Source organism: Sciurus vulgaris (genome assembly GCF_902686455.1).
Source record: "Sciurus vulgaris genome assembly, chromosome: 8".
Lineage (NCBI taxonomy): Eukaryota > Metazoa > Chordata > Mammalia > Rodentia > Sciuridae > Sciurus > Sciurus vulgaris.
This window is the reverse complement of record NC_136468.1, coordinates 136,358,981-136,385,572: the sequence shown is the minus strand read 5'-3', so window position 1 is coordinate 136,385,572 and position 26,592 is coordinate 136,358,981. Positions and strand designations below refer to the sequence as shown.

General features: G+C 48.9%; 3 protein-coding genes across 6 annotated transcripts in view; 1 reads left to right on the top strand and 2 right to left on the bottom strand.

Annotated features, from left to right (window-relative positions):
* Positions 1–674: 674 nt before the first annotated feature.
* Positions 675–12,976, bottom strand: UNG (uracil DNA glycosylase). Of its 2 annotated transcripts, XR_013765779.1 has the most exons (8): positions 12,774–12,976; positions 11,951–12,157; positions 11,337–11,432; positions 7,680–7,777; positions 7,045–7,133; positions 5,940–6,118; positions 3,284–3,424; positions 1,645–1,767 (listed from the first exon to the last, which is right to left on the bottom strand). XR_013765779.1 is itself a non-coding variant. In XM_079151430.1 (7 exons), the coding sequence occupies exons 1-7, from the start codon at positions 12,903–12,905 to the stop codon at positions 1,627–1,629; spliced, it is 942 nt and encodes a 313-aa protein (XP_079007556.1). In that variant the 5' UTR covers positions 12,906–12,974; the 3' UTR covers positions 675–1,626. The 2 variants fall into 2 exon arrangements, 1 of the variants encoding a protein (XP_079007556.1); XM_079151430.1 differs by lacking the exon at positions 3,284–3,424 and having other exon boundaries at positions 675–1,767; positions 12,774–12,974.
* A 2,910-nt stretch (positions 12,977–15,886) lies between these two features.
* Positions 15,887–18,649, top strand: ALKBH2 (alkB homolog 2, alpha-ketoglutarate dependent dioxygenase). Its single transcript, XM_079151444.1, has 3 exons — positions 15,887–16,197; positions 17,151–17,349; positions 18,331–18,649. Exons 1-3 carry the CDS (start codon positions 15,945–15,947, stop codon positions 18,632–18,634), a joined length of 756 nt encoding a protein of 251 aa, XP_079007570.1. The 5' UTR covers positions 15,887–15,944; the 3' UTR covers positions 18,635–18,649.
* A 153-nt stretch (positions 18,650–18,802) lies between these two features.
* Positions 18,803–26,592, bottom strand: part of USP30 (ubiquitin specific peptidase 30) — a 30,802-nt gene continuing 23,012 nt past the window's right edge. For 2 of the 3 annotated variants that reach the window (XM_079151370.1, XM_079151369.1), the window contains exons 8-13: positions 25,625–25,684; positions 25,023–25,109; positions 24,328–24,408; positions 24,012–24,231; positions 21,673–21,793; positions 18,803–21,049 (exon numbers count right to left, since the gene is read on the bottom strand). In XM_079151370.1, the coding sequence (XP_079007496.1) occupies positions 20,785–21,049; positions 21,673–21,793; positions 24,012–24,231; positions 24,328–24,408; positions 25,023–25,109; positions 25,625–25,684 (834 nt within the window). In that variant the 3' untranslated portion in view covers positions 18,803–20,784. The remainder of the gene's footprint in view (positions 21,050–21,672; positions 21,794–24,011; positions 24,232–24,327; positions 24,409–25,022; positions 25,110–25,624; positions 25,685–26,592) is intronic. The other variant, XM_079151371.1, reaches the window with a different exon arrangement.

Below are 26,592 nucleotides of genomic sequence, written 5' to 3'. Positions count from 1 at the left end.
CTACAGGCCCAAGTGAGAAAGCATCTTTTGCACTTGAGAAGTCTGTCTGGGCTGCTCACAGGACAGCAGAATCCGAAACCCTTCTTTTCATAGATAAGGAAACTGTAACCCAGAGAGGAAGCAATGTATCTCAGCAAAGCCAAGGTCTGCCTCCACAACCTTGTCATCCTGAGCAAAGCCTCTGCAGGACTATTTTCCCCAGAAGCCTCCTTCTTGCCCACTTACAACTGATGTAACCTGTCATCATACTTTGTCTTGGTGCAGGTGCTCAGGATGAACTCAGGGCCTAGGCCTGCACGCCCAGCATGTGTGCAAGCCCTGAGCTACACCCCAGTCCCATACTTTGCTTTCTTAGCCAGCCAGGGAACCCCATCTTCTTCCTGCCAGCCCACTAGTGAGGGCCGAGTGCTAGCAGACCAACGGGCCACCAGGGAGTCACATCTGACAGATTCCCAGGAAAACGTCTTAAAATATAAGAAGGAAGATGGGGCAGCTCCTGACTGTCAGAGGGTAAGGCAGAAGGCAAACAGGATCCCCAGAACCTCCCTGGACCCCCAGCCAAGTGGGCGGCTCCAACTGCAGCCAGCTGGAGCCTGGGCGGAAGGAGGAAAGGCAAGGGCTGCTGGCAGCCCAAGGGCTTATGCATACGCCAAAGAAAAGAGTGGACAGGAAGCAAAACTTCAACAATCTTTTATTACCAAACTTATGCAGGGTTAACTCTGTAACCCAGCTAACAGCAAAAAACGAATCTCCATGGAAATCCAGACCTGTAGAGATTGTCCTTTAAAAAAATATGTATCTGCATATCTTACAAAAATACGAAATTCTCCAGTGATGAAGGAAGAGAAAAAAAATCCAAGTGGTTCTAGTCCATAAAAATAGAATCTGGCAGTCTGCCCCTCCTTAAAACACTTCAACTGATAACCCTAGAAAACCCCCACCCCGCATGAAAAAAAAAAAAAAAAAACAAAACCCCAGAACCCTCTTCTCTGTTCAAGAGCCCACTGCTTCTTTATTCAGTCTGTGAGGTTCACACGAGGTGTAACTCCTCAGGGATCCCTGCTTTACCACAATCAGGAAACTCTGATCCTCAGCTTCTGGGACGGATTCCTAGAAACTTGCAAAAGGTCCTCCAGATTCTTCCAGGAAATGGCCTGAAGACTCCTCCAAAGACCAAGGGGCCTTTTCTAAGCCAAACCACCAAACACCTTTTAACCTAAAAAGTCTAACCTATCAGCTAAATTGCTAGCAGCAAGCACCAAACCACACTGGCTGTACCAAAAGGTGCATCACCCCCTCTTGAACCACAGAGATAAGAGGCTGGAGAGAACTCAGCACGTGACCTCTCGTCTTTCGAGACATGTGCTTATTTTAGGCTGAGCCTCCTTTGCGTTCCCTGGGCTGTCCTCTCACTGTGCCTGTAGGGTTCAAATGCGGAAATGGTCCAAGTGCATCTCTGCCGTCCCTAGCTGGGCAGCCTGGTTCTTCACTGCTATACAGAAACTCTCTCCTCTTGCAAAAGGCACTTAAGAATAAGGAGACTTTGAATGACTTCATAACTGACAGATACTTCAACGGCAGCTCCTCAAGAGTCAACCCAGAAGAGACCCCGCCTTCCGTGCAAGATCACAGCTCCTTCCAGTCGATGGGCTTCTTGCCAGATTTCTGCAGAAGCTCATTGGCTTTAGAAAAATGTCTACACCCAAAGAACCCTCTATACACAGAGAGGGGGGAAGGATGAGCAGTCTGCAGTACATGGTGCCGCTTCTGAAAAAGAAAATAAAAAGTGGCAGACGGGGGACTTTCAACAAGGACTAGGTTCGCCCGTGGAGCAGCTGTGGAATTCCCCTTCGCCACGACTCTTCCCACCTCCCAAAGGCATTTACCTTCAGCACTCGTATTAAGCAGCAGCTCACCTGTTCGTTCACTCTGGAGTGACCACCTGTGCCCGGTGATGCAGTGGATCCACCTCAGCCTTCAACTTGGCCATATCTATGTCACTTTTAAGTGCCCATGTTATCTAGAAATTCCTGGGCTGTAACTGCGTTTAGGCTGCATTTGCTAAATGATGCTTTGACACATGCACCCACACAGATGTGCACAGATTGAGACTGACCGTGGCCTAGCTTAGCACTAAGTCTAAAGCTAGCTGAAGCTTCATGTAAGTCCAGTGTGAAGGGGCTAAGGGACCAAGCAGCCTGGGTTCAATACCCAGTATCAAAACAAAAAAACAAAACCCCATCAAAACAAGACAGGGCTAAGCTGATATGGGAGGTCATCCAAAAACAAAGAAAAAAATTTAAATGTGGCACTGGGAATCCAGAGCTATACACACATCTAGAATGGAGCTACACCCCTGGCCCCAAGACCCCCAAAATTTATCAGGTGAAACAAGTAATGCAAAGGAACAAATGCATTAATCTTTTTTTTTTTTTTTTTTTCTTGGAGGGCGGGGTGCCGCCCATGGCAGAGAGCTGGCCTAGAATGCACGAGCCCTGGGTTTGAGCTCCAGCACTACAGAAAATTTTTTTGGAAAAACACTAGAGACATTATTTGTAGTATTCCTTTAGAGGAAATGGTCAATCAAAGGCATTTCCTTTCCATTTTGTATCTTTCTGTATCTTCTGAATTTTCTACCACAAAAAGTGGAATACTTGATTTCTTAAAATGTCCACTGAAGTTATCTGAAACAGGGAGACTAGGGACTATTTTTGCTCTCCTTTCAATTCTTTTTTACATTTTAGATTAAAATCCACAAACTGTCATCTATCATAATGCCCGGCCTTTCCTGCGCTGGGTGTGAATGTGGGGGATAATTCAAGGGAAGCAGCCCAGCATGGCCAGGAGCACAGAGCCCGGGACTACTGTCGGATCCAAGCCCAGCTACACCCCTCGGCAGCTGTGTGACCACGGGAGCGTGGGGGCATCTCCAAGCTGCACTTGAGTTTCATCTGTAAATGGTCCATGACAGCAGTGCCTCGCTTAAGAAGCCACTGTGAAGGACGGAAGGAGCGACCACAGGCACAGACAGTAGGACAAGGCATGTCAGATGCTTGCCACACTGGCGAGCAGCACAGGCCCCCGGACACGTCAGCTCTGTTGAGCTCTGAGAGGTCACCCGGTTTGCCTCCAGTTTGGGCAGAGGAAACGGGCTGTGCACAGAACAGCAAGAAGCAGGCGGGACCCAGTGGAGAGGTGCAGGTGGTCCAGTCGGCCTGGAGCTCAGAGGGGAAAGGGGGAGGTAGAAGTGAGGCTTGATGGAGGCCAGACCCAACCAGCTCACCAGCCTGCTCCAACGCCTCCTCCAGAGGAAGCCTCGGAATCTTCCAGGCACAATCAGAGGCGGGCCGATTCAGGGAACAGACTGTTCCCAGTGAGACAGCAGAGGGAAGCAGGCAGACAGGACTGACTGACTTCACATGGACTGAGGAGAGGCGAGGAAGGGAGAGGTCGGTAGGTCAGGGTAGGGTACAGACTTCTGGCTGGACAACTAGGCAAATGGTGCTACTTTCTGTTTTGGAGAGTATACAGGAGCAAGTTCAGGGAGAAGAAAGGAGGAGGTAATGGGAACGGCGTTGAATTTGATGTGCTTCTGGGAAACGAATGAGGGGGCACCATATAACCTAGTACTCTGGAGGCGGGGTTGGAGCTAGGGACCAGGTTTTAATGACTGAGCTAATTTAGCTATCAAGGTATCTTAACAACTGTTTACTTCCAGACCAAACCATGCTTAATGACAACAGATTACCAACACAGTAAGAGCTATACCAGCCTACACCTCCCTCAGGTACAGAGGTGAGAAATGTACACTTCTTCCTTACTAACAACCAGATCTTTGCAGGCCATGCAAGATCTAATCTTAGGTTAGTCACACAAAATTTTTTCCCTCTAAGATTCCCATGAAAAAAATCCCTAATCCAGACACAGTGGCACAGTTTATAATCCCAGCAACTCAGGATGGCTAGTTCAAGGCCGGACGGGGCACCTTTCTCAAAATAACTTTAAAAAGAGATTGGGAGAAATATGGACTAGACAGAGGGGAGTGAAGGGAGGGGAGGGAGTATGGAGGTAGGAATGACAGTAGAACGAATCGGACATTATTATCCTATGTGCATGTGACCACATGACCTGTGTAACTCAACCTCATGTACAATCAGGCAAATGAGAAGTCACACTCCATTTATGTATGATGTGTCAAAATGCAATTACTGGGGCTGGGGAGATAGCTCAGGTGGTAGAGTGCTTGCCTCACAAGCACAAGGCCCTGGGTTCAATCCTCAGCACCAAAAAAAAAAAAAAAAAAAAAAAAAAAAAAAAAAAAAAAAAGAGCAATTATTGTCATATGTAACTAATTAGAACAAATTTTTAAAAATGTTAAAAAAAAAAAAAAGACATTGGGGATGTAGCTCAGATAGTGTTCCTGGGTTCAATCCCAGAACCCCAAAACAAAACAAAAAACAAACCAGACCCTGAAAATATCTTATGCATTCACATAAACTCTTTAGACAAAAAAGCTTTTTGACTAACATGCTGGGCTGCTATTTGCTTGTATATGCATGAAGATTCTCTAGAAGAATATATCCGAAACTAAAACCAGAGCTCAGCCAGCAGGCTGGGGAACTGAGCAGATGGGAATAGGCTGGCAGGAGGCTTTCCAGCACATGACTTACTGACCTTATTATTACTATTTTTTAACTTTCTTGGTTGTTGTTGTAGATGGACAGAACGCCTTTATTTTGTTTATTTTTCTGTGGTGCTGAGGATCGAATCCAGTGCCTCACACATGCGAGGCAAGCGCTCTACCACTGAGCCCCAGCCCCTACACTTATTTTTAATCATGGGAACATACTATACCTTTGAAAAACTAAATTAAAAAATAAAAACAAAGCTCCACTTAAGAGAAAAGGGAGGCAGTGACTTCTGTGAGCTCCGTCATTGGCTTAGCCCTAACAGACCCACTGGCCTAGGCTGGGGGGCTGCCTCGCAGATGCGGGAACACGTTCACTGCCACTGTGGACACATAAAAAGGCATGTTCCCACCCTGAAAGCCTTTCAGAGCATCAAGTGACACTCAGCATGAAAAGGCCACAACCATCCTGCTGGATAGTTCAGCATCCTGCACATTCCAGATGCACCCGAAGCTGCTGTCAGGCCACCTGGCGAAGCCCCACCTCGTCTGCTGAGGCACTCACCATGGAACCCCCTCCACCCGCTGCCTCTCCGAGCCCAGCGCTCCTCCTCTCCTCTCCTCTGCTATGTGTTCTCTAACACCCTCATCTCTCCTCTACCGTGGCTGTCCTGCGGAGAAGCTGGTGCACCATCCCAGACGGGGAGCAGGGCAACTGAGAAGCAGGAGGACTGAGACGCTCTAGGGGCAGAGTTGACTGGATTCACAGACAGACGGGATGAAGGGGAGAGAGGACTCAAGGGTGACTTCCAAGTCATTGACTCAGAAACCAGCAACACAGGTTTGTAAGTAAACGGGGAAGAACAGAGAGGTGGCAAACTGGGGAGGATGCAGCCAGGGAGAAACGGAGGAGCTGGTTTGGTTGTTGGGGATCCACAACTAGGACTTGGGTGAAGTGACTACCACGATAGAATGTTCATGGGGAAGCTGGGTCTGTGACTACGCGGGATTCCCCACATCTCCTACATGCTCCTAACTTCTTGGAAGCCGGAAACTTGCCTCATCCACCACACACAGCACATGTGCTGAAGGAGCAGTGCCAGGGACCGCTGTGTCCTCTGTGCAGAGCGAGCTAAGCCCGTAGGACACCAAAAATAGGCGGCCGCCTTTCTCCCACGCAGCTCACCATCGGTGTGTGGGTTCCGCTCAGTCCTCCAAGGGAAACCCAGGAGTCACTTCACACACTGATCCCCAGGACTCCTGGCAGGGACCCCTGGGCTGTTCTGAACTGCTTGGAGTATTAAAGCCATACCCTGTCGATGGCACCGCCCTTCTTCTGAGCGTAAGAGCCCCAGAGCAGGAAGACAAGGCCGTTCAAGTTCTGATTCAGCCAGGACACGACTGCATCCGTGAACTGCTCCCAGCCCCTCTCCTTATGGGAATTGGCTTGATGGGCCCGGACGGTGAGCACAGCGTTGAGCAGGAGGACACCTAGGGACACAGGCCACAGAAGCCTGTTAGGAGGCAGCTTAGCTGCAGCGGAATTACAACAAGAGGGTCACACAGGACAGATCACGCGTGTAATAGATCCGGTGCTGCAGAAGGAACCTAGGCTGTGAGGAAGCATCAGCATGGCCGCCAGGGCAGGCCCTGGTGGGACTCGAGGCCACTTTATTTTCATCTCTGCCCTCTTGGCATCTTTCATTTCACAGCAATAAAGAAGGGTTACACGCCATCAGTGTCTTTTAGTTATCCTACGTGATATTTAAGAACCCCAAATAAGAACAAAGGCCAAACGTTTTATTGAAACAAAGATCAAATTACAAGAAGTCAAGAATAAACATTCTTTTCTCATCCTGGTTGTAGACAATTTATTTAAAAAAAGAAGTTTCGAAGATAGGCACTAGACATACAGCTCACGTCGGTATGAGCAGAGGCCACTTTCTGAATGCTCAATTAGGTGAGCTGAATAAACTAGAAATATTAATAACAAGGAGCAACTGCTTCAAAATATTTTTTAAATTGGCTCCAAGACAAAAGATATATCATAAAAAATATATTTTTACTCACATAAACTAACAATTTCCCCCCTCCAGTACTAGGGAAGATTGATCTTTAGAGGACTCTGCACTGAGTTACATCCCCAGCCCTTTTTATTTTTTATTTTTAGATAGTGTCTTGCCAAGTTGCTGAGGCTGGGCTCGAACTTAATCCTTCTGCCTCAGCCTCCAAGTAGCTGGGATTACAGGTGTGAGCCACTGTGCCCACCAAAACTAGCTATTTTATTAAAGCTCTCTAGTACTTTACGATGACCTTTTAAAACTATAAAAAGCAGGACCAAAAAAAGAGAGAGAGAGATAGAGAGAGAGAAGGCTGTTGGCATTAATCCAAAATATGTGTAGCAGAGGTTGGCTTACCTTGTTTGGCCCATCCCGATAAATCTCCATGGCCAGGGTGAACAAAACCATCAATGTCTGAAGACAGCTCTTTATAAATGTTTTCCAAACTGAAAGTACGAAGGAAGAAAAAAGAATCTTAAGCATAATTCTAAAAGTTCAGTCATCTCCAAGATAACATGTGAATAGGTTAGAGGTTTCTTTCAAGCCAGCCCTTGGAAGGGACACGGAAACCAGGGCACCAATTAACAAGACAGACATCTACAGTCCTCGGACAGACAGATCCGGCAAAGACCTTTACTCTGGTCCTGTATTTGGATGTAAGTCCCCCCTTGGAAGATCCAAATAAACGGCCCGGCAGCTACGAGCCACCTCCCCACAGTTCTATATCCTTTTTATCTGTGTGTTTTATACAAATCCTCCAAAGCCATGGTTTTCACCCAGGGGTGCTCTGAACCCCACAGAACTTTAAGAGTGGACACGACAACTCCAATTCCCCACAACAAAGAACCACCCACTCCAAGGTCAACAGTGCGAGGTCGAGCAATCCTCCTCCTGAGGCTAGCAAGTTCCCCAAACGCTGCCGCCTGTAATTTAAAAGTACACATCTGAAAGCAGTTATGACCAGACCAGTGCCACCTGCAAAGCGACTGTACCTGGGCGGAGGTGGAACGGGTCTTTGGACACTAAAGCAGAGCCCATGAGCTTGATTGGGTCCATGATAAGGATCTTGTCCCAGGATGACAACCTTCACCTGCAAACACCAGGTAGCAGAGGATTAAACTGTAGTGTTCTGTCTGAATGAACACGTGGCTGCTGGTAATTGACACAGGGGTACACAACAGTGAAAAGCAAAGCCCACATAAGAACCCCAAGAAGGGAGAACCCACAGGTCACCTTTATGTCCAACTACCAAATTATTCGTCAATTGCTCTGAAATGCTGCCCCACGCCTTCTCTGACACAAACATTTGAGATAAGCCAGGGTCAGTTTTGAATTCATTCTTTTCACTTTTCAAATTACAGAAGTAAAACTGGGTACAATGCACATCTTGTAATCTCAGCAATTTAGGAGGCTAAGACAGGAGGATTTTGAGTTTGAGGCCAATCTTAGTAATTTAATGAGGCCTTAAGCAACTTACTGAGATCCTGTCTCAAAATAAAAAATAAAGGGGCTGGGTATATAGCTCAGCACCCTGGGTTCAATTCCTGGCACCCCCACCAAAAAAGTAAATGTGCCCTGGTAGCGAATACAGCCACCCAGAGACGTACAAAGTGGTTCTACGCTGTGGATATTCCCATCCAGTATCAGGTTAGCCTTTTTCACGATGCGGGGGATAGAACCCCGGCTTCCAGCACACTGGGCAAGTGCTCAGCCGCTGTGCTGCACCGCAGCCTGAGTTGGCCATTTTTAATCATCTACGTAATGAGTTGCTGCACTCAGTATCCTGCGTGTGTCTCTGTCGCCACACATCTGAGCGTTGTGCAAATCAACACGGCATACGGTCACTACCCACAGGCAGTGGGCTTGTTTCCCGTTTTTTCTGTCACAGAAAACACTGCAGTCCAGACAGGCTCGCACACTGGTGCTTCGCTTCTGTGGCAGATCCGGGACAGAGGAACTGCCAAAGGACAAATGCACCCAGATATCCCTAGACCTCGCCAGTGACTTCAATCAACGGAAGCAACTCAAGCTCCCCACCAGCAGCAGAGGAGGTGCCTGTTGCCCCAGAGCCTGGAAAGGATGAGACCAGAGGAATGAGGTCAGGCCAGGGGGCAGGGGGTGGGCGGCAGGAGGCGAGGAGAGCCACCAGGCCCGGCTCGGGTGTTGAAGTGCAGGCTGCCTCGTCTTCCCTGCCTCTGCCCCTGGAGCTCTCAGAACCTTCCTCCGCATTCTACAGCCTCGAAGACAGCCGCAGATGTTCCCATGACCAGGAAGTGCTCAGTGCCTGCCCCTGGGGCTCACATCGCTGCCAGCACATCCTTCGTGGTGAAGCTGGGAAGGCAGGAGAGCCTTTGAGACTCTGGTCCCAGACAATGGAGGATTCTGGGCAAATTACCTAATCTCCCTGACCAAGTATGCTCACCTACAAAGCAGCCTGGCCAGTCCAGTGGCTTCTGAGAGGCCTCCCTGGTTTTTGTCCCATTGGTACTCAGAACGTGGAGAAATATTCAAACAAGGAGCAAATTAGCATTGAAAACATACATATATTGATATATATTTGGTGTTGAGAATGAACCCGGAACCTGCACACACGAGACAAGCTCTCCAGCCCCGAGCTACATCCTCAGCCCTTTTTGAGACTAGGTCTTGCTAAGTTGCCCAGGCTGGCCTCCCACCTGCCCACCCGTCAAGCAGTCCTATTACAAGCACACACCACTGGCTAGAACTGAAGTTAACAGGACTTGTTTTTTCAACCTCAAAACCAAGGAGCTACCTAGGATCAACATTTTTGCTCTAGAAAAAAAATTGTGAAATCAAGCATTACATGTGGCTGCCTAATCAAGACGGTTTATTCACCTATTCCACTTCTACTGGATTTAATGACTATTTACTAAATCATATGATTCCTGTCCCCGTTTTTAAATGGAGGAGGAAAAAGAAAAAAAACTAAAAACCTTCAGAATAAGCAGATGTAATGGATACAGTTGGTTTTCTTTTCTTTTCTTTTTTTTTCAGTGCTGGGGATAGAACCCAGGGCCTAATGTTAGGCAAGGACTCTAACCACACCTCAGACCCCTGCACCTGGTTTCCAAAAGACAGAAACAAGGAGTGTTGCTATACTAACTCCAGTGGGAGAGTGAACGGGGGAGGCAAGTCTGGGAGGCAAGATGTGGCCCTGTTTAAGGAGGGTCTTGCATGCTAACAGGTACAGGGTGCAGTTGGTAGGAAGGGAAAACTTCTAATGTTCTATTGTGCATTCTAGTTCTAGTAGGATCTTCTCTGGCTGACGAGCACTCAAATATTGCAAAATAGCTAGTAGAACAGATGTGAAGGTTTCCAACACAAAGAAATGATAAATGTCTCGGGTGACAAATACAATCACCATGATCTTGTTACTACATATTGTATACACATATTAAAATGTTACACTGTACCCCATAAATATGCCAATCAAAAATAAAAATGTATTAAAAAACAAAATAGGAGGGCAAAAAAGGATAATTCTGAAGCTGGAGTGAGTGTGGCCATTTTAGCATTTTAGCCAGTCCCACACTACCAAAAATATTTACTGAAGTATTCTCTTCAAACCACTCCACCAAGGTCCTTTTACTAATGCTATGGCTTTCCCACGGTTGTGGCTTGCAGCAACCACATGTCCCCAGCAGCAAAGACTATGCCTGGGTTCAACTCACAAAGCCCTGAGATTCATTAAGAAACACATGAAAGAAACTGTCACTCTGGAATTTTTGGAGGCTGATTATCCAACTAATGCATTACCTTCTGGTCCCTTTGTTTTATTTCCTCTACCAGTTAATTTAGCAGTGTCAGTTGAAGGAAAGCCTGATGGGGAAGATGAGGCTCTTCCTTGAGATGAGGTTGGGGAATTGCCAAGATTTCAATGATCCCTGCTACTCTTGAAGGCTGATTGAGCTGAACAGCCTTGCTCCCACAGGGGACCAAACCTAGAGCCTCCCACATGCTAAGCAAGTGCTCTCCCACTGAACCACACCCCCAGCCCATTCTTGCTACTTCTAAGAGAGAGATAACTTACTCTCTCTCTCTTTTTTGGTCCTGGGGATTGAACTCAGGGGCACTCAATCACTGAGCCACATTCCCAGCCCTATTTTGTATTTTCTTTAGAGACAGAGTCTCACTGAGTTGCTTAGTGCTTCGCCATGGCTGAGGCTGGCTCTGAACTCACAATTCTCCTGCCTCAGACTGTGGATGGAGCCTCTGGCATGACAGCGTGCACCACCACACGCAGCTATAACTCATTCTTTTTGCCTCTTTTGTGGAGATTATACCTTATACATGCATTTCTGTACATAACAGATCTTTACTTTGCCAGTCCCATTATCCGCAATTTACAAATTTTTTAAAGGCTCATCAAAATAAACTTGCAGTAATAAGTAATAAAATAATAAAAGAATGAAATTGTCATACATATTTTTCCTGTTTGTTACAAAGGTAGCACAATAAAGGTTAAAAAAAAAAAAAAAAAAGAATAAGTATAGGTTGAAACACAGTCAGCCAAACCTCATAGCTTCAATGTTACTAACTACTGAATTATGGCTGAACTCCAGTGCCTCCAATTAACAAATACGATTTGATTCCAGTCCCTAGTAAAATTCATCAACAATTGTACTTACATCCCTTATGTCACAGGTTTGGGTCCACGTGAAGACTTGGTGTGGAGGTGGATAAACAGTGTAATGTTTTCTTTCTTCTGCAACAAATCCCATTAGCTGATTTAAAAGACAAAGTAGATTTTAAATGGGATTCTCACGGGAAACCTGTACCTTCTCAAGCAAGCTATTTGAAGTCTCATCTAGCTCCCTGAAACGTTGTAAATACAAGTTCTTAAAAAAAAAAAAAACACTACCCACCAGGAACTTGAGTTGGGATCACCTCTTTCTCTCCCCCTCTTTCTCTAGGATGGATCAAAGTCGATTTGCCTGATTGCTTAGTTTCCTAATGGTGCCAATACTTCTCTTTTTCAAAAGGGCCAAACCCGGTTTCACTCTGGTTGGTTGCTTTACTGCACCAACCTTTCCTGGACAGCACACGGAGTGGCTTAAAACCCCTGATGTCACCTTACCGTCTTTAACAGCGCAAAGGTGCGGATTCAAAACACCAGGGCTTTATTTTACCCGCTTTGGGGTGAAAAAGACAATGCAGGAGGGAAAACATGAGGCTGTGGGAGCGAAACACCCTGTAAACGCAGCCTTGGCCTCCGGGGTGGGGGGCAGCTTTCCGGGTTCACCTTTATGAAATACGGCTTCCCGAACTCTCCGCTGAGCTGCTTCCTCCAACTCTCGCCAAAGCCCACGGGCACGTTGCGGGCCGCGAGTCTCAGCAGCGCCGCGGCCTTGTTTTTCTGGATGCGGACCAACTGCTCTTGGCTCAGCGGCGAGGAGGGCGGCGTGCCGGGCTCCTCCTGCTCGGTCCGGGCCTTCTTGGTGGGGTTGTCCTGCAAGGAGTCCCCGCAGAGGCGGGTCACGAACCGCACAGGCCGTTTCCCAGGCGTCCACCACGGCTTCCGGGCCAAACCCAGCAGCCGATCGCACAAGATGCCCATAGGTGAAAAGCGGCTGCGAGCCAAGGCAGACAACGGGCTGCAGGGCTCACGGCCGAGCCGAGCCCAGGGCTGTGGAGCCTGTACTAAAGCCCGGAGCTGCTCAGAGAGCCCCGCCGGGTTCAGAGAAAGATGCACCAAGGCGCCCCGCCCCGCGGAACCCGCGGCTCGCCTTCCCACGTGGCCTTTTCGCGGCAAAAACCCTCCTCCCGGGGTCCCGCCCTCTTCCCCCTCTGATTGGACACAGCGCTGAGCAGGGCGGGACAGCTGCATGCCGATTGGCGCCGCGGTCCTCGAGGCCCAATCCCATTGGCTGGCCCTCCAGGATGGCGGCCGACGAGGGATGGAGGCGGCTGTTTTGAACGCATTGTAGGCTGCTTTGAACTCAGGGCCCTGGTTTACCGAGCTAGCTGCGCAGTCCTGCATCCCCTCGGCCGGATGGGATTCCTGACTTCTTCCCCATCCCTGTCCCTCGCCCCCGGCCCCTGAAGCGGTCTCCGCCGCGCCTCACCGCTGCATCGCCGTTCTCCTCAGTTACTGCTGCCACGCCGGTCCCCGGGTCGGCCTGCTCGGGGCTGCAGGCACCTCGCTTCCTGGCGGGGGTCGGGGAGAAGAAGGAGTACAGGGTCTTCTGGCCAATCATCCCGGAGCCGAGGAGGGAGCGAACGAGCGCCGCCCGGGGACCCACGACACTTGCCCTGGTTGAGGCGAGTCAGCAATTGGCGCCAAGCGGCCCGCGCATGCTCGGAGCCAGGGGTGGGTTTCCCTAGGGGCGGGGACGCAGGGGGCTCATTGCGCAAGTGCCGGAGGGGCTGCTAAGCAACGCGGGCGGGGAGAGGTGGGGCTTGAAGCGGGGCTTGACCTCCTTCTCCTTCTGGGTTAGATGCACGCATCCTCTCTCTGCCCTCGGGCATGGTCCTCCAATTTCTCAGCTCTAGCAAAGGTGCCTGCCCCACAGGGTGTGGTGGGAGGGAAATGAGCCTTCTAGCAGCTCCTTCTTGAACTTTTATACACAGCTCATCCACTTTTCACAACCTGCTTTACTGACCACAAACTGCTCAGAGCAGTCAAACGTTTTGCCTGATCTGTAAGGTTTGGAGGAGACTTGAGGATCATGGAGGTTAAACCCTAAACTGTTCATCCTCTAAAAGCACCACCGTCTCCCCTCCTCCCCCAACACACACCTGGGTTCCCCTCCCCCATCCCTTTCCCTCCGCCCCTTCAAACTATCAATATGTCCTTTGGGTCAATTCTCCAAATTCCGAATTCAACAGCAGCTCTCCCATCTCCTGGCTCACAACCCCAGCTGGTATTCTCTTTCCTATCAGCGATCTTTTGGAAATATAAAATCTGTCATGACAGTCCCCAGGTTTAACGCGCCTACAGTTTCCAAAATGGCTTGAAATAAAACCCTAGCGTCTTACCTCGCTCTTCAGGCTGCTTCCCTCTCCCACCAAAACCCTACTACTAAAATCTGGATTCCAGTACTTCAGCTGGACACACCCAGCTCCTCCCCATGAGGCCTGTGTATAAGGCCTTCTCCTCCTGCCCCACCTTCGGCCTATCACTCTATAATTTCTATATTATATGAAATTATTTATTTTTTCCTTGTTTATTCCTGTCTGCATCTCTAAAATGTAACCTGGGTAAGGGCAGCTTTATTTATCCTTGTTGGTGCTATGTGCCAGTGCTCAGGGCAAGGAGTTTAAGCAAGGAAAGACTCATAACTGAATATCGTATGCTTTGAAAAACAGTTCAGCAGTTTGTATGAAGTTTAACATTTATACTCTTATTCTGTAACCTGGCAATCCCCCTCCTGGGCATTTACTCAGGTGAAATGAAAATCTATATTTACACAAAAGCTCGTCCAGGAATGTTTATAATGATTCTATTCAATCACCTAATACCCAAAAGAACCCAAATGTGACTGGGTTGCACCCCATACAATACTAATCAGCAATAAAAAGGGATAAACAACTGATGCAAACAGTCTTTCTTTCTTTCTTTCTTTCTTTTCTTTTTTCTTTTCTTTTTTTTTTAGTGCTGCGGATTGAAAACATGAATATATCTTTAAAAGCAGCATCCTTAAGTGAAAGAAGTCACACACAAAAGGTTACAGTATTGTATAATTCCATTCATATGAAATTCTGGAAAATGCAAACCAGAGGGATAGAGGAAAGATAGGTAGTTGCCAGAAACTGGGTAAGGGGCAAGAGTTGATGACCAAAAGACGGGGATTTTCTTGGGTTAAAACCCTCCTAGAGTTTCCAAAATGACTTGAAACAAAACCCTAGCATCTTATCCAGCTCTTCCAGAGGGGTAATGATGAAACTGTTCTAGATCTTAATCCTCTTCCCTACATTTCTTAATAGGTGCATTATTGTTGTACATGCTGTTGTTACATATTTGCACATGCACACGATATAACAATGTAAGTGGCCATTACTGTTCTAGATCTTGATTGTGGTGGTCTTACAGTATCGTACCTTTGTCAAACTTTGCAGAAGCTTTAAAACAAACTTCATTGGCACTTCTCATGCGTCCTCTTATTCAATCCTCAGAACCCTCTCTTGGCGGAGGTTGTAGTCCCCACTTCACAGATGAGGCAATTAAGCCCAGATGGCAGGACATTGCCCAGGGACATGACAATGCCTGCGATGCATCGAGGAACCAACAGGTGGCGCCAGGAGGCCGGCGACCGCTGGGTTTTGCAACCGCGCCTGCACTTCCCAGCCTGCCCGGGAAACCTACACGCATGCGCGACCTGAGCTGCGGCGGGGTCGGGTGAGTGTTTTTCCCGCCTGCTCTGGACTTCTGGCGAGTTTGCCCGATTCAGAGCCACGCAGGGGCAGTCCGAGCGTGTAAGGAGACGCCCGCAGGTCCCACCACACGCACGCGTTGCAGGTCTTATTTTCTATCAGGAGGAGGAAGGGGTTGGCCGCAACTAAGTGGCATTTAGCTCCTGAGTCATGTCCCTTTGAATATCACTGTACTGACCAGTTGACCAGTTTCAAAACTGGTCAGAAAGCGGGAAAGTCAGTTATCCCTCCCCTTCAGCAACGTGGACGGGAAATAGACCCTGCATTTCTGGGTGACTTTGGACCAAACTTCCTATCCCCTCCGGGCGTCGTTTCCCCTGTCTGTAAAATCAAGGTTTGGATTGGAGTTTCCAAACTTAATTGCAAATACTAATTCCCATGGGGGAGGGAGTGTTCCTTAAAAATTTCGGCGGGTTAAGTACAAGTGTCTAGGTTTTTGCAAGCTTTTCAACCGATTCCTTTTTGTTTGCTTGGTTGGTTGGTTGGTTTTTTGGGTGCTGGGATTTGAACCCGGTTCCCTACATAATGCTCTAAGCACACGCTCTGTCACTGAGCTGCACTCCCAGCCAGCCGGTTCTGATGCATAGCCTGTTGCCCGAAGACCCTGGCCAGATAGTCCCTAGGGGTTCTTTCAGCTTTAATGCCTTAAACTTTTTTTCAGTACTGGGGATTGAACCCAGGGTCTCACACGTTAGGCACCAAAGGGCCTGCCCTACTACTGAGCTACATCCCAAAATAGGAGCGTTTCTGTGAGACCACTTAAAAACCGATGTATGGATTTTTCATCAGGGACAGAACTTGGGCACTCTTCCCTTCTGAGTGTCTCACTACTGACATCGACTTCGGTCCTGTAGAGAGAAGGGATGGACAGATTCCTGGGAAAGGGGGAGGAGCAAGAGCAGACCAGACGTAAAGGAGCTACCCTGGGAGAAGACGAAGGATGCCCAAGGAAGAGGCCCAGGGGAGAAACCCCTGGGAATGCCACCCGCTTGGCCGTCCCCAACTGGCGACACATTCGGGCTGAGGGCCTGGACTGCGATTACATGGTCTTGTTTGGCAAAGCCGAGGCCGATGAGATTTTCCAACAGTTGGAGGAAAAAGTGGAATATTTTGCAGGTGAGCAGAAGATGCGTACGTGTGTTTTCAAGGCTTGTTTGCTAAAACCAGTGATGCCAGGTTAGGAGAGATCTGAAGTAAAGAGCCGTTACTGATGGGCTTGCTAACGGAGTCAGCAAATATTCTCTGCGCCACTCTGGGCTTGGGATACAACCTGGGAAAGACAGGATTGCCTGTCGACTAGCAGTTGACCAGAGTGACTCTACCTGGCTACTGACAAGAATCACCTGGGAAAGTTCAAAAGCAATCATACAAAAACCCCAGAGCTGAGGCTGGGGTTATGCTCAGTGGTAGAGCGCTTGCCTAGCTTGGGTGAGGCCCTGGATTTGATCCTCAGCACTATTTAAAAAAAAAAAAAAAGGATTCTACAGGAGACCTCGAGAGTCAGAGTAGCTGGGGCCAGCTGGGCATCAGTGTTTTTAAAAAGCTTCCGGGACTGGAAGTGGTGGAGGGTAGTTCTGGAGATTGTGTCCAAATGCTTAAGAGGGGGGTCTCCCTGCAGTCTAGTTTCCAAGGAGTTTCCACGTGACGTGGGGGCTGCTGGTCTGGGAGCCACACGCTGAGAACCGCTGTTCTGCCCTGTGAGGCAGTCTGGGCTCTGGCCCAGCAGAAGCTGCACAGTCCCCAGGGTGGACAAAATTGTCCTGCCATGAAAACATGGCGCTGAGCTGTGTCCTTGTTCTCCTACTCTAAAGGCAGTTAGTTACAGCGTTTGAGAACTGACTTCAGACCGTGACCACGGTTAGGGCAAGAGTGGTTTTACATGGAAATGTTGGGCAAGCCACATGAATTTTGAGGAGGGGTATTGCATGACTGGGCATTATGTGACACTGGAGGACAGAGGGACAATGCCATCCCTCTTTTCCTTCCCTGGCTATCCCGATACCTGGGGAGCGAGCGTTGCCTGCATCTCTGGGGTCCGGAGGGCTGGCACTGCTGTTTTGTCTGCACAGGTGCACTGGCCAGGGTCCAGGTGTTCGGGAAGTGGCACAACGTGCCAAGGAAACAAGCCACGTACGGTGACGCTGGGCTGACCTACACGTTTTCGGGCCTCACGCTGTCTCCAAAGCCCTGGATCCCCGTTCTAGAGCGCGTCCGGGATCGTGTCTCGGGGTTGACAGGACAGACCTTCAACTTTGTGCTCGTCAACAGGTGACGCCTCCCTTGTTTGGGGGAGTAAGTTTTATGTACCTTCTGTCTCCTCCAAGAGGAGGTGTTCAGGGCCCCACCGTGCTTGGTCTGTTTGCACAGCAGACCTTTCAGTGGCACACAAGGGATGTGGTGGCGGAAGTGCGCCAAGGCCAGCGGCCTTGGGGAGCTGGGGCGGCAGTAGGCGGTGAGGGTGATTAGCTCCTGGACAGACAGGTGGACAGGTTATTTGAGACAGTGGGGAGCATAGTGGAGACAGTAAAACAGGCTGGTTTGAACATGAACAGTGGAGGAAAGGGCCAGGGCTCAGGTGGTGTCTGCAGCAGCTCTGTTACGGTTACGGGCTGGGTGGGTCATTGATGAGGGCTGACCTGGGCACTGTAGGACCGAGTGCAGTCCTGGGCCAGCACCAGCGTTGCCAGTAGCACCCCTGGCCATCATGGCAACCACACCTGTCCAGACACTGCCCAGGGTCTCTGGGGTTAGAAATCACCCTGGTTGAGAACCGGGGCAGAGGACACTTGGGCGCGATGGCTACAGGAGGGTGAGACGGTGACCTCCGAGCTGGTAACTAACTGGAGAGCTGCAGCCAGGCACCTCGAGAAGAGCAGCGGGCGCCGGGGTACCTGGGAAGCAGGACTGCTTCTGATGTGGCCAGAAAGCACTGAGCGAGGCAGGAAAGGGACGGGGGAGACCTCGGGGGCAGGGGAGCGTATCCTGTGTGTAGGGAGGAATCATTTTATGTGACACAAAGGTTTACATACACGGGCATGATGAGACATGACTTTGGCTGCTCTTGGTTGTGTGAAGTTTTCAAGCAGGAGAAAAAATAGGACCAGGTTACCAAGCGAAGAGCCCCTGGCCCGACTTCTCTGCAGGGCACTGAGGCACTCAGGCCTGCAGAAACAGCCGCGAGGAAACCGGGAGCCCGCGGCGGCGTGGAGCCACACGAGGGGGTTCTCAGCACTGGCTTCCTCCTTGCAGGTACAAAGATGGCCGTGACCACATTGGGGAGCATCGAGACGACGAGAGAGAACTGGCGCCCAGGAGCCCCATCGCCTCCGTCTCCTTTGGTGCCTGCAGGGACTTCTGCTTCCGGCACAAGGACTCCCGAGGGAAGAGCCCCCGCCGGAGGCTGGAGGTGGTCAGCCTGCAGCTGGCCCATGGAAGCTTACTGATGATGAACCACCCGACCAACGCTCACTGGTATCACAGCCTTCCCGTCCGCAAGAGGGTTCTGGCTCCGAGGATCAATCTGACATTTCGTAAAATTTTGCCTAAGAAATAAAAATGTTTTTAACAGCGTTTTTTGTTTTTTTTTTTTTTTTTTTTGGTCTACTCTGAAAGAGAGCTGGCGTTTCCTTTAGCAATAGAGAACACAGGAGCAGGTTAAGGAAAGTGTAGGGCCCGGAAGAGAGTGTTTGTATCAAATTAGCAAATTGTAAGAGACCACCAGTTGACTTTTCCTAACAAAATGATTCTTTTATTGCTATAATACATAGCAGATACAAAAGTACCTTTAGCAAATACATAAATCAGTTATTATGGCCTAAACTACTGGTTTAACTTAGGCCTTTTCAAAAAGAAGCTACTGACTTTGTAAATAACTTAAAACAAGAAATCAGATTATTCTGCTGCTGCTTAATGCCTAATAATTTACAAAATGAGAAAGTTAGCTTTCAGACAGGTGGTCATTCACATTCCCAACCTCCACTCACACCCGAGCCTCTGACCAAGGAGCCCCTCACAACCCGTGTCTGAAGGCTAGTCCTGGCACGCATCTCTGACGGCCTATTTCAAGGTACTCAGTTGAGAACAGCAGTTACTCAAAGCTACGACTTTGCAGTGCAGCTTACGGTCACATGATCTGGGGTTTGTGTCACTGGATCTAGATAAGAACGGGTGCATTCACTTCGACACCAAGGCCGAGGTCTGTAATGAACAGACCCGGTGGTTGAAGCTGCTACTTTCACACTGACATTGGTGGCCTGGGGAACCCCACTGTACATCTCGTGGCAGGGAGAGTCCCCAGGTTCTTAGGATGCACACGGCCCAGCTGCACAGTGACCACCTGTGCTTCTTGTACTGTTAGCACACCTGGAAGCTCATTCCAGGTGGAGGAAGCAGTTCTTGGCCTGACCTCAGGTGACCTTTTGGATCGGTCTGAGTCCAAATCTTTGAAGAGTCAGTTTGAGTTTGGAATCTTTTTTTTTTAAATCACAAACCTAGCTAAAACTTGGTACTAGCGTGTCATCAAAATTCCTTCAGCCCTGGGCTGCATTCAAGAGACTTCTCTGAAAAGGGAAGAAAATGCACAACGTCCTCTCTTTGAATGAGGCCACTGGAGATGAATAAATTTAGAACATGGGCCAGAACAAAATGACAATGCTAGATGTCACTGTATTTCCGTGTGTTTAAGAAATCAAACTGCTTTCTTCCTTCTGTGGGAAGGACGGACCTTCTGCGGCCATCTAATCTAACCCCTTGCTTTACAAATGAGGAAACGGGTCCAGGGAGACGCAGCCCCACGGACAGCACCCGTCCTACTCCAGCTCTGCATGGAGGCAGGGTTCTCTCTCGGCCCCAAGATCCGACCCGTAAACCTGAAGAGCACTGTGTGAGCAATAAATAACACGAAAGTAACTGTCCTTATATACTGAGTTTTCTACAAAGCGGACGAGACGCGGGTGTTCCACAGATGCTGAGATACTGTCAAGTCTGGGTAGCCACACGGTTTTCATAATGTGCTATAAACCCATCTCTCCGTCCAGTATACAAAAGATAGAAGCAACAGGTAAGCGTTTCACTTACAGTACCTGACAACGTAGTGAAAGAATTCCCCGGGTGGGGGAGACTTGGCAGGTGTGCCTTTGCGACATAGAAAGAATCGAAAGGTTAGAAAAAGGCATACAAAACGGGGAGGCGCTCTTGAGGCATCTGCACTGTCCTCCTGATATCCTCTGAATGACCTGGGAGGAACAGAGCTTTTCAAACACTGTTTCTGTGACTCTTGGATCATGTCTCTTTCTCAGAATGGACGGGCTACAAAAGCAATCAAAAGTGAAAGGCACTTTTTCTTCTAAATTGTTGCCTTCAACGATTTCACTAATTCTTGTCAACCATTTTTATGGGCCTGCTTATTAAAAATAAAAGAGCTATGTTGAAATGTCAGGATTAGGCAAAGGTAACTGCCCTCTAAGAACGTCTAACGTGTTACGATATAGAAAAGGTGGCTTCCGGAATCTGGTTGCTTTTAATAACTGCACCAGATGAGCAAGAAGACACATGACCGCTCTCCTCCACCTCCCGGGCGCACAGCAGGGCGGGTCAGCCCCTGCGTGCAGCCTGCTCTCAACACACCGGAGGGCGGAGGGCTCCAGGTGATGCTGGCGCACACACACGGCACCACCTGGCTTCTGTCCTGGACGGCGTGGACGGTCACTCCTCAGACTTGTACTCCTGGCCCTGGGGCTGCGTCCTGCAGAGCACGCGCTCGTAGAAGAGCAGGTATGCGCTGGCGGACAGCACCTCCTGCAGGCTGGCCTTGCGCACCGTGTCGTCAGAGATCCACAGCCACTGGCTGCTGGTGGAGAGAGGGTTCTTGGCTGAAGGTGGAGACCGTCGGTAAGTGACAAAGTGTCCAGAGTGCATGTCTCCATGATGGACGACCACGGCCATCAGCCGGAAGAGGTATGTGGAGGAGCTAAATGTTAGGAACGAAGGGTTTAACAGTTGCGACAGTCTTACAGGCAGAAAAACAAAGACAAAAGAATCGCAGATGCTAAACAACAGGGTCAACACAATGGTACATACACGGGACAAAATATCATAAAGCGGTGAAAATATCTGTATTTACCGGTGTGGCCAGATGTCCATAGGGAGCGCGTGCAGAGCGTGCACGTTTACAGACACGCAACGTTTTTGATTGATTTATGTTTTTAAATGGGGTCTCACTATGTTAACGAGGCTGGCCTCCCAAGCAGCGGGGTGACAGGCACGGGCCACTGTGCCCGACCAGAGGAAATTTCAGGGAGTGTTGGTTATCTAAGTAGTATTCCAAGAAATTTAAAATTTTCCTCTTTGTATGTTATAACATACGCACACACACGTGCACACATTCTGTGTACTTTTATATTTCCTATCTTTAAAGGGATTTCCATTTTGGATAAAATGAGGTAGGAATGTGCAATAAAGTGAAATTCCACCTTACAATTTAAAAAAATTAATCTCTAAATTGTTATTAATTCATGTCAGTGAAACATTAGTATCAGAAACTCAGACAACAGCTCATAATGAAGAAAGAACGTGCTCTGAAGAGTAGCTCACCTGTAGTCAGGAACAACCGGGAGAGGGAAGGACAACGGGGGTGGCAGGGTAGGCAACAAAGATGGGGAGCAGGCGCCATTCATAAAAATCTGGGTTTTGGGGGGCCCTGGCTGATTCAGAACTGCAAGAGAGAAAGGCCTGAATCAATGGAAAATCAGCAGTGGCTCTCGGCAAACAAAACAAAATACGGTTTTGACAGCCTGGAAAATGAGCTCCCTCCCCAAGACGCCGCAGAAAACAATTGCTTGTTTTTACTTAATCCATTCATAGAATTTCCTGCCCTTTTGTCCCTATTTTAAGTCCAAATAGGAAAAGTGTATCGGGCCCCATCTACTGCGGGCCTTGATGACTGTGTGAGTCATTTAGATTCCTACCCCTGTTTGCAAACGACACGTATCAAAGTAAAGCAGCAGTTATTTATTTACTTATTTGGTACCGGGGATCGAATGCAGGGTTGCTTAGTCACATCCCCAACAGTTTTTTTTTTTTTTTCCCTGGGGGGTACCGGAAATTACTGAACTCAAGGGCACTGGACCAGTGATCCACATCCCCAGCCCTATTTTGTATTTTATTTGGAGACAGGGTCTCAGTGAGTTGCTAAGCACCTTGCTTTTGCTGAGGCTGGCTTTGAACTTACGATCCTCCTGCCTCAGCCTCCCCAGCAGTTGGGACTGCAGGCGTGCGCTTCAGCGCCCAGCAAGCAGGAGTTAATTATCCAAGGCCTTTCAAGCTGGCCCTGCTGACATTCTGGCTGGGCAATTCTTTGTTACACTGTGTTACAGGGTGCTCTGCAGCATCCCTGGACTCTCCACACTAGATGTCAGTAGCATCCCTTCCCTAGTTGAGACAACCAAAAATGTCACTAGGCATTGCCCAAAGTCTTCCATCGCTTCATGCTGAGAACCACTGATCTAAACATTCTCTGTTTAAAAAATTCTGTCAGCTTCTAAGGAGCATCCCTGTGTAACAAAATTCATGAACACCTGAGTCGTAGATAGCATCAGTAAGATGACATCTACATCTCTTCTGTTCAAGCGTCATGTTTGGGAGTTTTTCTGTACCAAGCAGTTCACTGCTAGCATCTTTAACTGGAGCCACAAAACTCTGAGCACCAGCAGGCCTGCAGCCCAGCTGGGAGAGGAGGCGGCTGGGGCAAGAGACCTCTGAGATCAAACAAGGCCAAGGACTGGGCTCTCCCTACCTCAGCTGTTCCTGGTGTTAACAGAGTGGCTTGGTGAGAAAGCACAGGCACAGCCTCCATGAAATGACGACTTACAAGGCCATGCAACTGTGGTCATAAAAAAGAACAAAAGGAGCGAGGGACCCTCAGTCCACATGGCATGCGAGTCCAGGAGACAGTCCTGAGTGGCCTGGGGGTTGTGTGCAGGCGGTGGGTCTTCCTCACCTACAGCTCCCAAGAACTCACTGTGCTGCACAGCCTCCTTTAAAACACTGCCCAGCCCCACACTATGGGTCAGATCACCAGCTGCTGTGTCTCTGGACCAATTGTGATCCACGAGGAGCCTCAATTTTCTCATGGGTGATCCTGCCGAATGGGGACCCATTCAACAATTAAGCTCACATGAGGAGAGTTAATGAGATCAACAATCCGGTAAAGGGGCTGGGGTTGTGGCTCAGTGGTAGGGCGCTTGCCTAGCATGTGTGAAGCACTGGGTTCCATCCTCAGCACCACACAAAGAAAATGAATAAATAAAGGTATTGTGTCCATCTACAACTAAAAATATATTTAAAAAATCCAGGGTTCTATCAACCCAAAAAAGATGCTCCGTGATTGTCAGTCGGGACATTTCTTCCCCATGTTGCTTGTATAAATGCTGTGACTTCTATTAGGGGTGGGGAGAAAGAAAAACAAATTCACTGGAATGATCTGAGTCAATTATCGTTCAGTCCAAAGATGAAAAAGCAAGACTGCCATCTTGTGCTTTCTTCCCGTACCTTTTCATCTGTAATGGAATTTTAAAAACCATTACGATGTGACTGTGTGTGTGGTTCTAGGGACCGTACCCCAGGAGCCTTAGGCATGGCAGGCAAGCGTCCTACTACTGAACTACATCCCCAGCCCTCATTACTACATGATTTTAACCTCTTTAAGAAATCTTGGCTGGGGTGTAGCTCGGGATAGAGTGCCCGTCTTGTATGTGTGAGTCCTGGGTTGGACCCCTGGCGCCACACATAAAAACAAAAAATCCCTGTTCTACCCCCAAACCTGCTGTTCTCAAGAATCTTGAGCCTTGTGCTCACATCATAGGGAAGCCAGACTGTGGTGATGCCAATCCCTTCTCTGTGCGGAAGGGAAGGTCAACACGTTAGGCACGTACCTGGCCTGGGGGCTGCGGGCCCGTCCTGCAGTTCCAGCGCAGCGCCCGGGCCCTCCTTCAGCTTAGGGCTGGGCTGACTGGGTTTATGTCCCAGGAGATGGTACTTGTAGATGTCCATCATCAGGAACTCGTTAAACTGCACGTGCTCGTGCCGCTTCAGCGGTGTGCCGTGACTGGACCAGCTCAGCCGCTGGAGGTGGATGCAGAGACACTGGGGAAGCTGTGGGAGACAGCGACCGGAAAGAGCGGGCGGCTTCAGGGCAGGCCACGTGGAGCCCCCCCAAGCAAAGTCAACCAGGGGCACGGCTGGGCTCACCTTCCCTAGTTTTAACTGTTTAACAAAAGTGGTCCTCTGGTGCTCCACCTTCTCCCCGTTCAATGTTCCTTTTGCTTCAATCTGAAATAGAAGTAAGAATATTTCCCTGTGGAAATCCCTGGAGCAAGACACCTGCGGAGAGTGGCCCATCAAGCTGGTGCCTTCGACCGGCCCTCAGCTGCCAGCTGCTGAAATCAACGTGGCTGCTCAATTACTTGCAAATTGTCTCCACTGATCCTCTTCGTCACTAAATAACAGTAGCCATGGAGGGAAGAGAACTGAGGGAAGACTCAAAACTGAAACTTTGGCATGTAATCTATCGTTTCCTATCTTCAAAAATTCTGTTCACACAATTCGTCTCCATTCAGAGGGTGGGGTTCAGTTATGCGGGGAGTCAGACAGATGGCCCAGGTGCAAAGGCAGGGCGTGAGAGACGCAGGAAGGGGGACTGCAGCGAAGGGGCAGGGCCTCCCCCAACTCCAGGCACGAGGCTCCTGCCTCTCCCACGCCCTGTATGAAACAAAACTCATCGAAACTCCACGGGCAGCCACTTTCCAAACCAGGTCGGGGGAAACAGCAGTGGCTGCCACGACCCTCTGGGTTCAGGCCTTCAGAAGAGCTCGGGCCAACGGTGTGAGGGGCACTGCAGAAGCCCCGGTGCCCGCTGGGAGGTGACGCGGGGACTACATGCATACCTTTGTACAGTTGTCACACACAACATCGCGCACGGATTCCGATGAGATGAAGTGGTGAAGGCAGTGGTCCAGGGTCAGCGGGTGACCCTACGGCGTGAGAAGAAAATGAGAACAACCCAAGAGGAGCTATGCTGAAATCCGGCAGGCAGCAGGTGCAGCCCAGAGCTTTACTCTGGCATTTGTGGGCAACAGAGCTCCACAGACACAACTGGAGGTTTCTGCACAAGATGGAGCTCAAGGGCCCGACGCTGCCCCTACCAAGACTGACGCGTAAAAGGCGAAAGCTGGAAAATGATGGGCCTCCCTAATGGATACATCTGAATCTACGTTTTACATATCTTTAGATTTGAGGTGTGTGTGTGTGTGCGCGCGTGTGTGTGGTATGTGATGAAAAAGCCAAACTTCCTGCAGCAAGAGAAGAAACACCCATGGCTTTCCCCCCATAATCAGGCCCGGTGCCACACCTTGAAGTTAAGAAGGGCGTAGCCACCACCGTGTGCTGAGTCACACACAGCATCTGAGCTGTGTCAGACACCGCGAGGATCTTTCAGACTGAAATGTTTGCGAAACATACCCCAAATAAACCAGAGATCAGTACATACCCAAGTGGCAGCTGGAATACTTAGTGAAAGGCTATCAAAGGTATCAAATCGAACAGGACTCTGAAACAAATATTGCAGAAAAAAAACCCTTAGATTCCATACAAGAGATGGAATATATGTACCTATGAAATAGTTAAATATTTATTTGATTAGTAGTACTGCGGATTGAACCCAGGAGGACTTCGCCACTGAGCCACACTCCGAGCCCTTTTTATTTTTTATTTTGAGACTGGATCTCATTAAGTTACTGAGGCTGGCCGTGAACTTGGTATCCTCCTGCCTCAGCCTCCCCAGTTGCTGGGATTACAGGCGTGACCCACTGTGCCTGGTTTAACTTAATATTTAGATGCTCACCTTTAACATAACAAAACATCATGTGCTTATTAAAAACAACCTGATAAACTTAAGAGCAATGGGTAGGAGGTGAGGCTCAGTGGCAGAGCACTTACTCAGCATGCACGCATGAGGCCATGGGTTCAATCCAGGCACCAGGGAAACAAAACTCAACAGCAACATTAATACTAAAGAATATCGTGAAAAAGCGTTAAGATTACATACCTGACCCAGCAATTTGAGGATTTTTTTAAGGAAAAAACCATAGATATGACAACAAGAATTTATATCACACTGTTATCTATTTATAACAGCAAAAATCTGAATGGTTAAATACATTATAGCAAGTTCTCAGAATGATACAGTGTATTAAAAGTGATTGGTAGAAGAACGCATGGTGGTGGGGCTTGATTATTTGGAAAGATGCTTATATTATTAATTGAAAAAAAGCAATGATAAATGCGACAAGCTTCCTGCTTTTGGCAACGGCAGGGGAGCTTGGCTAGACTAATCCCCTCTTGAGATAACCACCATAACCCACCATGAAACCTGGATCAAATAAACAAAGCTATCTAAATTGCCCACAGCAGGCAGAAACTGGAAAGAAGTCAACAATGATGTGCCCGTCTGTCCTA

Bases quoted from the DNA above. Each gene is read 5' to 3' on its own strand.
- UNG (XM_079151430.1), bottom strand. From the start codon at position 12,905: ATGATTGGCCAGAAGACCCTGTACTCCTTCTTCTCCCCGACCCCCGCC. The intron at 7,134-7,679 runs GTACAGTCGCTT...TCGTACTTTCAG, and splicing joins CCCGTTCCACCTCCGCCCAG to TTTGGAAAACATTTATAAAG. The intron at 1,768-5,939 runs GTATGGCTTTAA...TTTCTTTTTCAG, and splicing joins AGGGCGGTGCCATCGACAGG to AAGCGGCACCATGTACTGCA.
- ALKBH2 (XM_079151444.1), top strand. From the start codon at position 15,945: ATGGACAGATTCCTGGGAAAGGGGGAGGAGCAAGAGCAGACCAGACGT. The intron at 16,198-17,150 runs GTGAGCAGAAGA...TTGTCTGCACAG, and splicing joins AAAAGTGGAATATTTTGCAG to GTGCACTGGCCAGGGTCCAG. The intron at 17,350-18,330 runs GTGACGCCTCCC...TCCTCCTTGCAG, and splicing joins AACTTTGTGCTCGTCAACAG to GTACAAAGATGGCCGTGACC.